We start from the raw sequence: 17,938 nt of genomic DNA on the forward strand, positions 1-17,938 counted from the left end.
TGCTCGAGGTTCTGTCTGTTTCATTGTTAACTGGCATGCAACCTTGCCACCACAACATGCATGCACTGGAAAGAATGTTGGGGGGAGGGTTCCTTGGTATGAAATTATCTTGTCATCGACCAAAGTGGCATCATCAAGAAATATAAACAGCTGATATAAGAATATATAACCTAGAAAATTATCATAGATGGTCTAAGGAACAGGCATCGGATCAGATACCGAAAACAATACACGAGGACCGATGTAATATAAGCCAAATCTGCAAACGTTGCCTCAACTGGTCCTTTTCTCTTTTAGGTTGTGAGGAAAGCTTCCTACCCCAAATGCCATATCAACTCCCAGCTGTCTCTACTCGAGGAGAGCAGTGAGTTATATCGTGTTGTTGCTCCATTTTGCATTAAGAAGATATCTTATTGTTAATCAGAATGACAAAAAAGTATATTGTTAAAAGAAACATGTATGGAATAAGCGCTAATGGCAATGCCTTTAACATCAGCAATGTAGAGGGCTTTGATGAGCATTGCTGTTTTATGCACCTCTCATACGAGAAGGGCTTCTCAGAAGTGATCAGCAATTACCTGAGCCCACTAATCCACTATGCCCTGGCTATCTTCTTCTATTGTTTATGATCAGTGATTTTTTTTAGTGTACTTTTATTTCTATTGCAGTAATTTCTTTTCCATTCTATGTGCCTCATTCTCGATAGTGCATTTTGTTTTCAAGATATTCAACTCTTTTGTAGGTTTTGCACCTAGTATCAAACCTGAGGCATTGATTACTGCATTTTGAAAATAAGAATTTTTTTTAAGAGTTCCCGTAATTTCTAGAAACTGAGAGGATGGGGGCTCGCAGCACTGGAGAGACCGGGTGTATATAAGGTAGAAAATATGAGGATTAATCCCTCTTAATCTTAAAAGATGAAAATAAAATCTAGATTACCAAATATTATTTTTGTCTCGATTTCAATGTTTTGAAAAAAAAGAAAAAAAAAAACGAAAACTGAAACTAAAAGCGATGTCAAACATGATCTAAGCCTGTGGAAATTTTAACAAGTGCTGCTAGTATATAATCTCTGTTAGATCCTCTGACGTTCTTGTCGATTACAATATTTTGGTCGCTTGGGGATGTTTTTCTTGTCTCCATATCATTTAATAGTTTGAAAGATTTTGGGCATAGTCACTTTTTGTATGAAGTAGTAAATAACAAGCTGAATTGCATCGAACGAATATTAATAAAAGCTTCAGGCTATAATCAGTAAACATGTGGAACCTTGTCCGCAACCTATTTTAGATCTTTTTCCATGCAATCCGGTAGGTTCAGTGTGTATTTTGCATGAATTCTAAATAAAGCATGGAAATTTGTTCCTGGATCCTGGATGTCATGCACCTCCCCAGGACCTAGTTACTGGGTTTTGGGGCACCAACTTTCTATCCGCATTACTTGCATACTGTAGAAATATCATAGGATGACAGCAAGCATGAAACAGTCTAGAAGCAAAACTAAAAGAAGCGTGATTCAATTCATGAAATGGAAATGGTGAGAATAAACTAAGCTTTTGGCCGGTTTAAATCCCCTGGATGAGTCATTATTCCATCACTAGGCGCTAGGACCGGCTTCTCCTTTGTTTCCGCCAATCTCATCATGTTTGACGGTCTCTCCCATTAGCTCTTCACTTCCCATGGTTCTGGTCTCTGCTTGGTCCCCTCCACTCGCATCTGGCTTTGCCGTGGGAATGCTTGTGGCGAACTGGCTCTCCACATCTCCGTTGGAGTGCAAGGCATGGTCTCTTCGGGGCCTTGGCCGCAGGTAACGGCGAGCACAGATTTGTCCGATGAAGCAAGCGACTGCCGAAAGAACGGCGATCACAGCCAGCACGATGAAGACCGGCACGAACGAGCCCTTGGAATTGCTAGCACTCTGGGCTGTAATGGCCTGCGGGTACACCATCATTGGCTGTGCGTGGGATGTCATGGTTCTTCTTTTCCTCCGGTTCTGGCGTTCGCTGATGGAAAAGAACAAGAGGTTCTTTTGGAACGGGGTTTGGCCTGGCTGTGCTTTGAGTGTGGCTAAAGGCAGTTGACGTATGGCTACACTAGCTACACCTTTATTTATGATCTAAAGGAGATGGGAGGGGGGGCTTTCTTTCTTTTTTGGTTATTTGGTACATAAGAGGGGGCTTTCTTTGTTAAAGCACAGGGATTCCTGACCTTTGGCGTGAAGATGGGAGATTTGGAATGATTTGAAGCTGCAGAAAGTAATAACTTTGAGACTTTGGAGCAGGATAGGAATCTCATAGCATCAAGCAATTTGAATTTCTAATCCTTGGTCAAGAAAGCAAGGAAAGTCACGCGGCAGAGCACCAGATTTTGAGCGGTGAGAGTGGACAACCTGCACTTACGGCTGGCTCATCCTATGAGAGGGTATTGCACCCAATATTAAATCGTTTTGATGCATTAACTCTAGAGCTTTCTAGGGCTTCATGCCCTGAGTCCTGTTTGAAGAACGAATAGCAAGATCACCCAAATGCAACATCACCCTTTTTTTTTTGGGTGAAAAACATTAAAACATTATTTTAAATATCAGGAATTTGACGTTCATCCTCAGAGGTTTATGGTGGCAACTTAGTGAGTGGTTCAAACTTCCTTGGGTAAGGCAGCAGTATATAGCAGGTCTGTTTGAAATTTTCAAATTCGTAACAATTTAAAAACAAAGAACATTACAAGCTTTCCTAGCTTATGTGTTGGTTGATGACAAGGCTAACGGTTGAAGTTAAAGTTTAAAATGGGCCTCAAATTGAAATTTTTACCGACCTAAATAACCATGCAATGTTAACAAGTACTGAATTCTGATTTTTTTTTTTTCCCCTCATGGAAGAATACTTGATCAAAATGATGAGCGAGCAAGAACCATGACGATGTAGGCTGATAACCCACGTAAAAGTAATTAAGTTAGGTCAATCTCTTAAAACCTGGAAACAACCATAACCATTACCATAATAAATAGTACAACCACTCGCCTGCAGATAAATTCCATGATTAATATAAACCTTTTCATGATTTTAGGTTTCAATTCATTTTAGAAAAGATAATTTGCACAAAGACACCATCACCACCAACCTCTTTGTTGAAATTCGTTGTCATAAAAATATCATAATAAGAATGATCATTCTGATCATTAAGCAAAAAGAATTGGAGAAATTTTGAAAAAAACGAGCTTCTTAACGGCCGAAACAGGGATCAGATAACCTATACCATCAAACCAAGCTTGACGACGAGAATCAACCTATAAACTGCATAGGTATCCACATGTGATGGTATTATTATATTCAAATGGATGAACCTGATGATCACTCAACTATTCACACATCAATGGTCATCCAAATGCAAGCAAAAATGTTATGCTCCATAAACACAGCCCACAAGGGCAGCAGTCATCCTGTTTTAAAGCACCAATCTCCGAACAAAAGTGCGGACAAGACAACGATACAAAATGAGGCTATGGCTGTTCTACTGCCTTTGGTTAGCTTTGCCATGGAATGTGGACAGCTTAAGGATTATGTACATGGCAGATATCTCACACAAAAAATTAAGACCGACGAGTTTTGAGTACCCAAATAAATGCAATGGTCCATACAGTTTAAACTACATTAATAGGAAATCTTCACATTACCCTATAAGAGTTAGCAAATGTACGTCCTAGAAAAAAAATTAATAATAATGGAACGACAACATCTTTGGCTCAAAAAGACAATTTCCTTGCATACTTAGTTTTCTATTAAAAAAAAAAAAACAAAATTTAAGATCGGGGCTTCTCTTTCTTTTCCTTGAACAGTGCCAGAAGTGAGACACCAGAAACCTTGACGACCTTGAACCTTACTCCTGGAATATCTCCTACCGCATGCCCCTTTCGTCCAAATCCAGCAATCAAAACTTCATCCTGTAATATATGGAGCACATCAATAACAATCCTGAAGGAAAAATGACCATACTAAATATCTAAAAACAAGATTGTTGTACTTCGGCCTCAACATCTCCAGAAACCTAAGTGAAGAGCAGCTCTCCATATTTGCGCATTTGTTCACGCAATAACAGAGACTGTTGGCTAAAGGAATTAAGACAAGTTGTGACAAAAACTCACATTTTCCTCGATGAAGTTTAAGCAACCATCATTTGGAACAAAGGCGGCAATCTTCTTCCCATTCTTAATCAGCTGAACCCTGGCACACTTTCGGATGGCAGAGTTGGGCTGCTTGGCTTCAATGCCTCTGGGGGGACAAAGGCATAAATGATTAAGTTTACACAGGTATAAGATTGAAACACAAAAAGCAAATGCAGCAGAGAAAGATATACAAGTGTCACAAAGCCCTACATCTTCTCAAGGACAATTCCCTTAGCATGGGAAGAACCTGCAAATGGTTTCTTCCATTCGTTTCCAAGATGGCTTTTCTTGTATGCTTTGTCCGCCCACCTCTGTCTCCTCCTGTGTGTTTTGAGCTTGCGCGCAGCTCCCATACCACGAGTCTTCCTGTCGTATAGAAGCTCATGGTCAGACATAACATACTTTAATCGTAGAATACCAGTGTACTCACTGAAATAGTAGTGTATAAGGTTCGCAATTGTGTTAATGTAAAACTTCATCACAAAAAAAATTAGAGACAAGTCCATGACTAGATGCAGAAAGAATATGATAAGACTGAATGACAAGACAAAGATAACTCTTGGAAGGATCAACCAAAGTTAATTTAAGATATAAATGAGATGATTTCAGAATCATCTTGCTGCTAGCGAATTATAAACCTAACAACTATGCAAAAAAGCGGAATCTCACCATCAAGAATCACAATTTTTCCCTGGAAGGCAGTTTTTTTCCCCTAGGGGTGGAGACTGGAGAGGATAGGAAAAAAGACACTGCAGAGGAGGAAAAAAATCTCCTTGCTTTTCCTTTTTGAAGGTTCTCCAAATGATAGTTTCCCAACCATCCTCCCACCCTTCCTCAACCCCCACAACCCACAACGCACAAACCATCTCGCCAAGCTGCACATCCTCACTCACCATCGACACTTCCACCAGTACCATCCTGCCAAGCTGCACATCCTCACCCACCATCAACACTTCCACCAGTATGCCTATGATGACTACCTCAACTATATTGCAGCCCACACCACTATCCCACTTGTCTCCTTCAATGATGTACATCTTGCACCTTGCATTCCCCATACTCAAGCTTTCACCATTAAATATCATTGTAAAATCCTCAACCCTCTCCACTCCACCACAGTTGCCTTCCTCAAACACCTTCATGGCATCCAGCCTATCTCCCATAGCACCCCATCCACCTCTGCCTTGCCAAGGTGATGCAGCAGCCAATTTGCTATGATCTCTTCTATCTCAAATGAATGCATATTCTCAACCTCGAGCTTCAAGATCATGTCCTTCCCCCTTCTTCTTTTAATTCATTTATGTTCTCTGCTTGCTTTAAGGGCAATGTCATACACAAGGAAAACCGCAAGAATAGTGCAAAAACTAGACCTTTTCTGCAAAAACAATACATAAGTAGGGTTTCCTGCCATATGACCAGATCCTCCACTTAAGGATGTGATACAAAATCAAACCTGTCGACAAGAACCAATCTAAAATACTGTTTTCATCTATGCATCGACGCCTTCGGTCCCCAAACCTCTAAAAGCCGGAACTAGGCACAGTAAAAGAATAAAGAAGCACCAATCAAATCAAAAACTCCTCAACTTCAAATAATCCGAGAAGAATTAACCGTGACCCAAAAACTAGACAACGGGCAATTACAGAAAGCAGCAGGAAGCAATTAGAGAAAATATATAGAACTCAGAATTAGGGTCTCCGGCAAGACTTACCCCATCTTCGTCTAAAGGTGTCTCTCCCTCTCGTCTCTTCGTCTTCTCTCTCGCGCTCTCGGCGGCGAACGTGCGCAGCGACGGAGATTAGGGTTCAGCAGACGCAGAGAAACGAGTGCAACGAAACCCTAGGTCTCTTATGCGAAACAGTTATGAGCCACTTGATCAAACCATAAGGGTATTTCGGCAATTTGTGCATCCGCGGTAGATCATTCTGCGGTACTTGTTCCGCTGGGGAAATCAAATAGGATTCCGTTAGATCCAAATTGGGCAATAAAATTTTATCTCGATGATTTAAATTATTAAATATAATTTATTATCTCAAAATTATTTATATTAAAAAATTATATAATTTATCAATTTTCTAATCTATATATCAATTGATCAAAAAAATATATTTAATTCAATTTAATTTAAATTATTTAATTTTAATTATTAAAAATATAAATTTTAGATCTTCAAATCATATGATTTTTTTATGTGCAAACAGAGATAGCAGGTCACATTCAACGACTTACATCGTTGATGTAAAATCCTATTACATAATTTTGATCTGACTAGATCTAAATATAGATTTGATCGATTTGATTCTAACCTAACTCTCCCTCTCCTTTCTCTCTCTCTATACATATATATATATATATATATATATATTATATATTATATATATATATTATATATATATATATATATATATATATAAAGTTAAACATTCTCATGATAGATATCAGAGAGAGGATGAGCACCCACAACTAGCAACGGCCTCGAACTACATTTTTCCATCTTGAAGGCGCATGGCCCTTCTCATACTCCTCTCACTCAACTCGAATAAAAGCACGGAGGTATCGAACAAATGGGTCTTCTCTATTTTAGCAGTTCATTAACTGGTAATGGCCTACTTGAGCAATATCCTGTTATAGTCTTATCTATAAAAATGAAAGAGAAAATATGATTTTTCAAGTCTCTAATCTAGATTTTTTCTTTAGAATTCTTAGCAATTCTCACTCAACTTGATGGTGGCGGCCACTAGAATAGAATGCAGATCATAAATTCAGTCATGTACCGCATGTATTAGAGTTAAGAAATTCCATTCATAAGTTGTCCCTAGAGTCTTTTGCTATAAACTGAAATTTCTTTCATGCATTATTGGTTAGGAAATAGATAACATGTAAAATGCCAAAATCCAATAGCATTTTTTGCCTAACATACTTACATGCTATGTATTCTTTTATCAGATAAGTTGATTTAATACCTATCTCAATTTCTTCCTTTTATTTGTCATTGAGTCTTTAAGATTAAAAAATATAGGTGATGTCTTTGATCATATTTGCAAGGATATATCATAAAAAAATTTATTTTTGAAAAAATTTTATATGATATTGACAAAAAAGATATTCAACATCAACAAAAGTTGAACTGTTTATTTTGTTCTAACGAATACCACCTATTCAATGCTAATTTACATTCTTTTAAAATCTATGTGTGCTCTTTATTCTATATGTATCTACCTATTATTTTTTATTTCTATATTTTAAATTTAATATATATGAATAAAATTTATTAAAAAATAATAAATTATGTATAAATAATTATAAATTATTAAATTTATATAACATCTAAAATAAAATAAAATTTCATGCATGCTTAAAAAAAATTTCATCCGTGCTAAGCGCGAATGAATATCTAGTATACATATAAAGCTAAATATTCTCATCATAGATATCAGAGAGAGGATGAGCACCCACAACTAGCAACGGCCTCGAACTGCATTTTTCTATCTTGAAGGCGCATGGCCCTTCTCGTACTCCTCTCACTCAACTCGGATAAAAGCATTTGCGTTTCCTTTCATAAGCAAACTTGGGTCTTGTACGCGATCATGGCCATGGGGCGCTAACCTACAAATCGAGGAAAAAGCACAGCGTGTTCTCTTACTTTTTCTCCTTTCACGTGTTTCCTGAAGGCTAACATGCTGCACCAAATTATACCAAGGCTCCCTGGTTGAACTCTAGTTTCATTATAAATTATAAGTTACAAAGGTCACATAAGTTCAGCAAATTTTACAGCAGCAGAGTTTACAAATTTCACATAAAAGACTACTCTTAAGTTAGTTCACATACCAGTTTTTTTCTTATCAGCATCAGACGTAGCATCACGATATTATCTAGATACTCATCTCCATTTCAACTATTAGCTACTGGAAATTTAGTTCTTCCATTATACAGCTTTTTCTTATAATGCTTTTCTTATTTCACGGAATTATTTCGCACACTAACCTTAGAATGTTGAGATCACGGTTACGTCTCTTGGTTTTTCTGATGGAGAAACACTCATCCATCGCATCTTCTGATCACCTGATCCTCTATTGATTGCTTCATAAACCCTTGAAAACTTTGCTTCTAAATAGCGAAGATACTAGAGGGGAAAAAAAATGAAATATCTTCTTCTCGCATTCAAAGGGTCCTGTATTCATTCAATTGGCTACATCTCTCATGGATGGACATTTTGGATCTCTATTTTCTTTACTCATTCCCTTGTTACTTTTGAAAAAACTATAAGGTTTTCAACATTTCTTTCTTTTATTTAAGGGGCATCCTGTTCTCCACTGTTTAATTTCTTTTCATATCATCTGGTTCAATCCTAATATTGCGCAACAGGCTTCTCCATTGCAAAATTCTTTTTGTGTATCAAAGGAATTCAACCACACACATTGGGACTCAGAATATATTATATGTCATCCTTAATTCTGGAAACATATTTTGGATCCAGTACTTTGGATTTGGGGTTATCCATGTATTGTAGGGGAATGGTGAAGTGGAGGGGCTCCAATTGGGTGACAGCAGCGGCATCTGGGAAAGGTGCAGTGGCCGGTTGAGATCAGCAAGAAGGAGAAGGGGACGAGAGAATGACAATCCGTCTAGGCATTCAAAGAAGGAGATGCTTTCTAACCTTGCTGACACTCTCTCCTGTGTCACGCAACACAATGTCTATCATAACTCGCATTATAAAAGCAATGGAGACCATGTAGCACAAATTTGATTTACTGAAACGAAGTTTGATCAAACTACAAATAAAATTCTATCACCCTTCAGAGCTAATACAGCACATTCCGAAGAAAATAATCCACATCTACAAAATTCAAACTTGAGGAAAAGGGAAGCTCCATTGTTTTAGAATTCTTCTAGTATCCTTGGATGCGCCCTGTGGTGAATTGCTTTTGAATATTAATGGCCTAAGAAATTAATAAAAAAAAAAAAAAAGCAGCCTCAGGATAAGAGTCATATAGTACTAAAAATCAGACAGTCCTTGGACCAACTTCTACACATTTTGGTCCAGGACTTCAGGCCAGACCCATTCAAAATTCTGCAAATCGTTGACCCTGACCCAGCCCATTTGCATGTACCCAAAAATTTCATGACAACTAAACAAATTAAGAGGATGAACACTACCTAATCAGTTGCATTTACTAAGAGCAAGAAGCAGTCTTGGGCCTCTTGGCAGTATGTGGAGGATTTGACTAGTCCGTCGGCCTTGAAAGGGCCATAACCAGAAATGCAATGGCAGCATAAGAGTCACCACACCCAACACCAAGCTCAAGAGTACTTCTCACTCTCCTATAATTACAAAATCATATTTATAAACATACAGTCATAAGTTACATGTCATACGCAGCTAAGGTGATTCAGACCTAATGGGCAATGTCTTTCTACTTCCGAATAGCACTTCTGGGTGAGAAATACGCTGCCATTTTGTTCGTTCCAGCTCAATAACAGAGGAACTAACAAAAGGTCCAAAGATGAGTAAATAAATAAATCAGATAAGTTTACTGCTTACAACATTTGGTGTGATATATACACCATTTATGAAATTCAACATTTCTACTTAATGTTTCTACCATGTTAATTTTTGGGCAATGTCTACCTTGTTAATTTTGATGGGCAGGCTGGGTTTGAATCCAGGCCTCTCTCAACTATGGTCAATGAACATACTCCCTTTACATTACAAGCCAATCAAAGGCTAAGAAAACATGTACCTCCAAGCATCCTTCTTTCCAAAGCCTTATATGCCACCTCCACTGTTTGGAAGCAATATAATCTCAACTACAATCAAGTAATTGATGCAAAAGCAGTCAAGTTCCTTAGATCACCATGAAAGTTTTGTCAAAAGATCAATTTCACAGCACTCCCCCAACCTCACCCTCCGATCTAGACTTCAACCAAAAATTGTCACTACTTATGGAGGAGCTCAAGAAACACGAATACAAAGATCAACTACCATTACATAAAAACCAAATATATCTATATTTCCTACTTATTATAAAGAAACCTGCTGCAGTATAATCCCTTGCTGACATAAAATCTTCCATTTCCTAAATTAAATCTCATGTACTCCATATTTTACTCTCCTCCACAAATAACAGATACTAAAAACCATTTTTCCAGAATTCCTTCTAGTTATTGTCAAGTTTCAATAATTATTTTACTGGTCCAGCCGCATTCATATGTTCCAGATTCAGGCTGGGTTTGGTTGGTTGTTACCAAGATGAAAGAAAGAAATAATGCTGTAGTTAAGATGTCTACAAAGTGGCCTGGGTATGAGGTTAGTTCATTAACCCTTTCTTTAACTTAAAAACAAATAGTTTTGACATCTTCAAGAAAACTTTGCCCTTAATTTTCTACCAGCTTCCCTTGATTTTTCTTTCTTCATCATCCAAAAAAAAAAAAAAAAAGGCTCCCACACCAGTTCTTTCTTACGCTGCTGTCTAAACATAGGGTTAGGACTAATAGATAGTATCCCACCTAGGGAGGCCTTTTGTCTATCTCATAACAACTATCGAGCACACTTGAGCCAATATAAAAAAGCACAAAGAAAAAGAAAACCTTTAGGAGACAAAGATAATATATTTAACAATTAGATTGATCCAATTTGTGCTTAAGTAACGCTTACCTGGTGAAATATTTCGCTCTTCCAACCAATTAGACTCTTATGAGAACATTTAATGGCGATGATTGAGTATGGTATCCAGACATCTCACATCAGGATTAGCCAACTATTTCAAAAGGCAATGTTTAGCCACCTTGGAGCCAATCTGATCAATGCCAATTGCCTACGAAGCTTTCATATCCATACAATTTGGACAAAGGCACCCTACTAAAGTCAACTCTCAAACCACTGCCACATAAAATCAAGGGAGGAAGAAATGATAATGAGAAACTTCTCAAGGTTAGCCTCACAAGAGAATGACATCATATCTGAAGTGAAGATATCAAACAAACCTTAAAGCCCCTTAGGAGACCAACCCTTCCAAATGAACAATCAGGAATCTCTTCTCTCTAACAACTTACTGATTTAAAAGAATTACCTAGGCAAAACAATAAGGACACCTAGCTTCAATATTATTAAGATGCACATTGATACATTCACAAGCAGACTCAATATTATCAAAATTACACTATCAACTACAAAGGCATTTCCATTTTCTGACCATATCCGGTAAATCTATTTCCCAATCAAATTCATCCCAAACCAAATTGTTATTGTTTTCTTAAATACAGCTAGACATTACCAAGTTGTGACATTATGACTTAATTCAAACTCATTTCTCAATCTATCTCTCACTATAACTACGACTTAAAATAGCAACTTATTTCTCAATCTATCCTCATTATATGTTACATATAAGGCACCGCTGGTCTACTGTAAATCACCAACAGTATGAGACCATAGAAAGGGAATTTTTGAAAAATTAGCAGCAACTATCAAATGGAAGTACTGAACAAAAGAATATCACATAACCACATTAAATTGAACTAACAACAAGAACACCAAAATATATTAACAGAAAGAGATTACAATCATCCAGTACCTCCACTTCTTCCTACAAGTTTAAAGACGAGCCAGTTTATCTCTTGTCAGCTAGAAAGATGCAAACAAAAATGACAACAACATCGAGAATCATCAATAAAGTAGACTAGTCACAAACCACGAAGCTCCACATAGACATTCTGATGAATTTTCACAGCCAAATTAGTTGCATAAACAAATCAGAAGGATTAAATTAGTAACATCAAATAATAGCATGAAGCAATCCCTGTCAAATCCAACGATGCTATTCTAAACATATACATTTCAAGAGCATGTGAAAGCAGTGATTCGAGTATAAACAAATCAACATGCCTGTTGAAGACATTAAATAAATACAAATAAGCAAAACTACAAAACAGTGCACAGCATATCCCCTCAATTTTACAAACAATAAAATTAAACAGAGAAAGAGTAAAAAGATCAGATCTTGCGAACCTAGAAATTGGATTCTTGTCATTCTCCCTACATCCCTCACCAATCCAAAGGGAATTTAAGCGATGGAGACCTTCGCTCCGACCTCCTCGAGCTGCTTCTTGGCCTCCTCGGCCTCCTCCTTCGTCACCGCCTCCCTGAACTTCTTCGGCAAGCCCTCGATCAAATCCTTGGCCTCCTTAAGCGCCAGGTTCGTCAGACCTCGAATCACTTTAATCGTCGCAATCCGGGCGTTGCTGGGAACATCCTCGATCACCACGTCGAACTCAGTCTTCTCCTCCACGGCTGCGGGGGCACCCGCAGCAGCGTCGGCGGGAACTCCGGGAGCGGCGACGGCGGCGGGGGCGAAGGCGGTGGCGGAGACGCCGAGGCGCTCTTGGAGGAAGTCGACGAGGCCGCGGGCCTCCTCGAGGGTGAGCTTCTCGATCTGGGAACCAAGCTCCTCGATCTTGGGGGAGACGGCGGCAGCGGCGATGGGGGAGAGGAAGGCAGCGCGGCGGAAGGGGACGATGGCGGGGGGTCGAATTGGGAATTTAGGGTTTGGGACGGGGAGGAGAGGGGGGAGGCGGAGGAGGGGGTGGAGTAAGGGGAGAGGAAAGAGAGGGCAGTGGAGAGGGTCGCCGCCATTCTTTTCTTTACCTTTCCTCTCTTCTTCACTTCTTTCTCTCTGTTCGGTTTTGGAAGAAAACCGGTGAGAAAGAGAGGAGGGAGGAGGATAAGATAAGGCAACGGCAAGAAATGTCGGATATAATACGAGCGGGAGTTCGAAACTGGAACTGGTGATGTATCTGGAAGAAGATGTATCGGATGTCACGAATCATAAAGTAGTATATATCGGCGCCTACTACTGCTCGTGGCTATTGAATTTTGAGTTTGATTTTTTGCTTTGATATAAGTGGATGGCCGCATCATTCTGACACGAGAGGTCTATAAAACTAAGATACAAAAAATCTTACAAGACTGACAGATATATGCCATCTAATCTCCAAATCCAATGTATCAGATTGGCACCACAACAGAACGGTGAGAAACTATCTATATTTTATATAGACTATCATTAATAATTTCTCGAGTAATTCATATTTGATATCTGCTCGTAGATTTATCATAATAGCAGCTGTAATCAATCATTTATTTCATCATCACTGGGCCAGTGGCCGAAGAGTGAACAAAGCAAGTGAATATGTGCCCTATTTTTGCTCACCACCTGTTGTTTGGCTGATTTATGAAAATTGGGTGATGGAATTAAACCTTTGAGTTATGAGAGGATCCAATATAGTGTTAATGTGGTGAGACTTTGGTACTGACATGTTAGCAACACGCTTGGAGTTTGGATCCTCTTAGACAATTGAAGGGCGTAGCACAGTTCAATTACCACCAATTATGCTTTGATCATCTGCGAGTATTTTACTATGCAGGATGTGTACATGCTTATTATGTACATCAATGCGTAAGTAGCAGTGGTAAACAATTCAAGTGGACCTTCTGTTTCATACATGGATGGGGATGAATCCAAACTCAAATGGTTGATCTGGCACTTTCATGTCAGAAAACTTGGACATAAATGGTTCAAAAAATGTTATCACTTCAGCATGTGCGAAGGCTAAATGTAACTGCAAATAAACGTTAGGATAAGTAAGCAAACAGCAAGCTTGCATCAACGTGCAGTTTTAAGGGATCATTGATTCATTGTGAACACAAAATGGATCTCTTTCAAACAAATTAAAGGATGAGCTAGTTTGCTTGTGCACATGATGGTCCCACCCTGGTAAAGTGTTTCTACTGGTGACACAGCATCAAAACTTTGAAGGTGCCATATTATGCATTTCATTTGTTTCCATTTCTATAAAGGAAATGCGGAAAGAGGTCTAGGCTTGGTAAAATGGAGCTCCTTGGTTATTTAGCTTTGGAAGGATTGAGGAAGAAAGTATGAAGAGAGTTGTATCTGTAAAGAATATCATATATTTATGTATGAACCTTATAGCCCTCATTCATGAACAGTCACCAAAGATGGGCCATCTGTATCATATAATTATGTATTTATACAATTAGCTATCTAGCCATTTATATGTAACATAGAAGAAATACTGTGCATGTATTTCTTATTACACACACAAGCAAACACACACATGCTATGCACGTGCGCAGAGAGAGAGAAAGAGAGAGAGAGGGGCTCAAGTCGATCGACTTTGGCTCTAAACCTGATCAAATTCTCCATCATCCGATTTACACAGATCTCTATGCAATAAACCAAAAAACTAACGATTACTTTTTCATCCATTTAAGTTTATTTTTTTTCAAAAAAAATCATTAATGTGGATTGAACGATACATGCAAGCTCACATATGCTAAAGGGTAGGATCGAGTTTAAGTTTATTTGGAAGTATTTTTGTTCATCGCCATAGAGTTTGTATTTATTTTAAAGTATTTTTTTATTTATTTTAAACTTATTTATATTAATTTTGAAAAAAATTATATTTATTTTATTCAAAGTTTGTATCCATCCTCCATTATTATTGTTTATTATAGAGATGTAAGTGATATTGTCATCTATATTAATGGTCACTTTGTATTTCTATCGTAATAAACAACAACATTGGAAGATAAGCATAAATTTCAAATAGAATATATATTGACTCCTTTAAAATAAAAATAATTTTTTTAAAAAAATATAAATAAATTCAAAATAAATAAAAATAGAATAAATATAGAAGGATAAACGTAAATGCTATAGAATAAATACAAACTCGATCCTCAATTTTGGTGCACGTGATTCCATCCTATCCGCATTAATGACATATGAGCTTCCATCCACGTATATTAATATTTTTAAAATATGAATGATTGAAAAATAGTCTTTAATTTTTAAAATTCAATTATTTTAAAATCTTGATATTTTGAGAGTTTTATTTTTATCCTGAATTTTAATTTATTATAATTAAATATTATAATTACTTTTCTAACAATTAACTTATTTAACGGTTGTGTCGGAAATGGTCACATGCTATTATGCGATGTTTAATAGATGTTAATATGGCATGAAATTATATGGTCTGCACTGCAAATGGAATGTTTTCAGTGGCCGGGATGCTTGCCTCTGGATAGATAATTGGCTTGGGAACGGCCCCTTAGTTTCTCAATTAATTTCACCAATTGAGGATTCAGCTCTCTCTTCCAAAGTTGCTGATTACCAGTTCTACAGTATGAGTTGGAATTGGCCTGTTCTTCGAAGTTTGCTTCCCCAAATTGTTCTTTTGCAGCTTGCTTCGGTCCAACTTTGGCAAAACACTAGCAAAAGTATGTAATCTCCTGGGGACCTTCTTCGAATGGTACCTTTTCAACCAACTCTGCTTACTCTTTGCTCTCTGGTGCATCATGTAATAATAGCGATGGAGTTTGGAGAAATGTTTGGAAGCTTCGAATCCCAGAACGGGTCCACAGTACTTTTGCTTGGTTAGCCCTATATAATCGGGTGATGACAAATGATGTGAGGTTTAGACGGAATCTAACTTTGGCGGCTCCTTGTCCTCTTTGAAATCTAGGGGATGAGACTCTTCTTCACCTTCTTCGGGACTGTCCGGAGGCCAACCGGATATGGTTTTCATTGGTGCCTCTCTCTCTACAGCTAGCCTTTTTCTCCTTCAGCTTATATGAATGGTTGAAGTACAATCTGAATTCTCAAGTACAATTAAATAATATCCTTTGGAGCACCTTATTTGCAACAGCCTTCTGGTGGATTTGGAAGTGCCGAAATGAGAAGGTCTTTGCTCATGCTTCTAGTTGCCCTAATAAAACTTCTCATATTTGGACCCAAGCTAAAGTTTCCTCTCATTCTTTGAAACTGCCCGTGTACTCTCTCATTCTTCTACTTTAGGCGCTTATTCAGTGCCTCCACGCCGCCATGAAGCTTTGATAGGATGGTCCTTTCCCCCAATTGATTGGATTAAATTAAATATTGACGGCGCTTCAAAAGGTAATCCAGGATTTTCTGGTGGAGGGATTCTTCGGATTCTAGTGGGGTGTGGTTATCCGGCTTCGCCTATCATATTGGTTGGTGTAATTCCCTCCAAGCGAAACTGTTGGCTCTTTTTAAAGGACTCCAGTTAGCGTGGGACCTCGGTTATCGTCGAATTCTCGTTGAAATGGACTCCAGTATATCTATTCAGTTGATGTCTTCGTCGGTGCACTTGGCTCATCCTATGGCATCGATAGTTCTTCAATGCCGGTACCTCTTGCAGCGAGATTGTGTTGTGCATTTCCAACATATTTTCAGAGGGGTAACTATGCAGCGGATTGGCTTGCCAACTTTAGTCTATCTTTGAGCCTTGGTTTTCATGTATTCAATTCTCCCCCAAATGGCCTCCTGCAGATTTTGCTAGGTGATATTTGTGGAGTAAGTTTTAGTAGAATGATTGTTAATTAGTGTTCTATTGGGCCTAGTGCCCCCCAGTTGATCAAAAAAAAAAAAAAAATATGGCAGAAATTGGCTGACGTGGAATCCTACCTCCTTCCTTCTCTTAGGATTTTTGCTTCTCATATGTCTCCTCCACCACCTCTGACACCACCACCGGCACCTCCACCTATACCACCGCCAACTCCAAACCCTTTGCTTGCCCGTGCCAACAAGACTATCTCTACCACTACCACCAAATCCATCACATCTGCCACCTTCGCAGGTACCACCATCCTCTTCAGGTCTTAGCAGATGTTCCATACCCTAAGGATTTTGACATCTACTATTCTTGAAAAATTTATAAAGAACACTATTTACAGAATTGTTAAAGGTTATATCTCTTCCTCCCTTTTCTTTGCTTTTTTTTTTCTCCCCCAAATTTATCTTCTGTAATTTAATTAGAGCATATGGAAGGACTTTAAGGTGCAAAAAGCAGTAGATTTGTAGTTCCATTGTTATTTGCCAGGCCTTGCGTGCTTTTTAATTTTATCAAATCCATCCTTTTCAATCTTGTAATCTATCCTGTTAACTTATGAAAGTTGTTTTTTTTTTTTCTTATTTTTTTTTTGGAATAGGGGCTACTCTATGTTTATTCTAGAAACAAAGTTAGAATGAACAAGTTACAGAGATTAGGCCCATACAAAATCACAGCAAACAGAGTCTAGGAACTTATGAAAGTTGCATTGATGAGAAATATTGGTTTATGAGTTTTGTTTACCATAGATTTCTATTGGTAGATCATAGGATATTACTAAAAGGACCATCTAGCCTGAAGTAGAGTTTATTTTTGTTTTGTATTTTTTCTGTAAGTTAAGCCTCATAAAGGCCTAGCCCTTATGTGCCATAGATTTAGTGGATGAACTTAAATTATTTTCTAGATTCACAATTCTTTTTTTTCTTCAAAATTTCTATCATCTTACGGTAGTTAAGTAAAATCAAAATCCCACTGTTACCATTGTACCTTCTCTAATATTTTCCTTTTCAAAATTGAAAATTTTAAAACTCCCATCAGCTACAAAGATGTAATTGGAGCATTTGATCTCAAAACCCTAAGAGGTAGTATTGACGGTAGGTTTGGTGGCAATGGCAAAGGTCGTCATGATGGTGATGGTTAGATGGAGGTGCTGGTAGTAGTGTGTCACACCCCGATCCGAGATTGTGAATCGAGGATCATGGCAACCACCGCATACTCATAGAAAACTCTTTCCATAAGCATGCAAGGTATCTTATCACGCTATCCTAAAACAACAGTGGAATAATTAGTCAATAATTTAGATCCAAAACAAACGATATAAATTTCTTCTTTAATATCTCAATAAATT

General features: G+C 37.9%; 2 protein-coding genes across 2 annotated transcripts; both read right to left on the bottom strand.

Annotated features, from left to right (window-relative positions):
* Positions 1-3,585: 3,585 nt before the first annotated feature.
* On the bottom strand, positions 3,586-6,028 carry LOC105047156 (small ribosomal subunit protein uS12). Its single transcript, XM_010925962.3, has 4 exons — positions 5,870-6,028; positions 4,369-4,524; positions 4,138-4,264; positions 3,586-3,936 (listed from the first exon to the last, which is right to left on the bottom strand). The coding sequence occupies exons 1-4, from the start codon at positions 5,872-5,874 to the stop codon at positions 3,796-3,798; spliced, it is 429 nt and encodes a 142-aa protein (XP_010924264.1). The 5' UTR covers positions 5,875-6,028; the 3' UTR covers positions 3,586-3,795.
* A 2,863-nt stretch (positions 6,029-8,891) lies between these two features.
* On the bottom strand, positions 8,892-12,935 carry LOC105047157 (large ribosomal subunit protein bL12c). The gene is given in 3 exon segments (XM_010925963.4): positions 8,892-9,098; positions 12,167-12,712; positions 12,715-12,935. Coding segments are annotated over 2 exon segments (567 nt in total). The 5' UTR covers positions 12,791-12,935; the 3' UTR covers positions 8,892-9,098; positions 12,167-12,221.
* Between the last annotated feature and the right edge of the window lie 5,003 nt (positions 12,936-17,938).

This window comes from Elaeis guineensis, chromosome 6 (assembly GCF_000442705.2).
Source record: "Elaeis guineensis isolate ETL-2024a chromosome 6, EG11, whole genome shotgun sequence".
In the NCBI taxonomy this organism is placed as follows: domain Eukaryota; kingdom Viridiplantae; phylum Streptophyta; class Magnoliopsida; order Arecales; family Arecaceae; genus Elaeis; species Elaeis guineensis.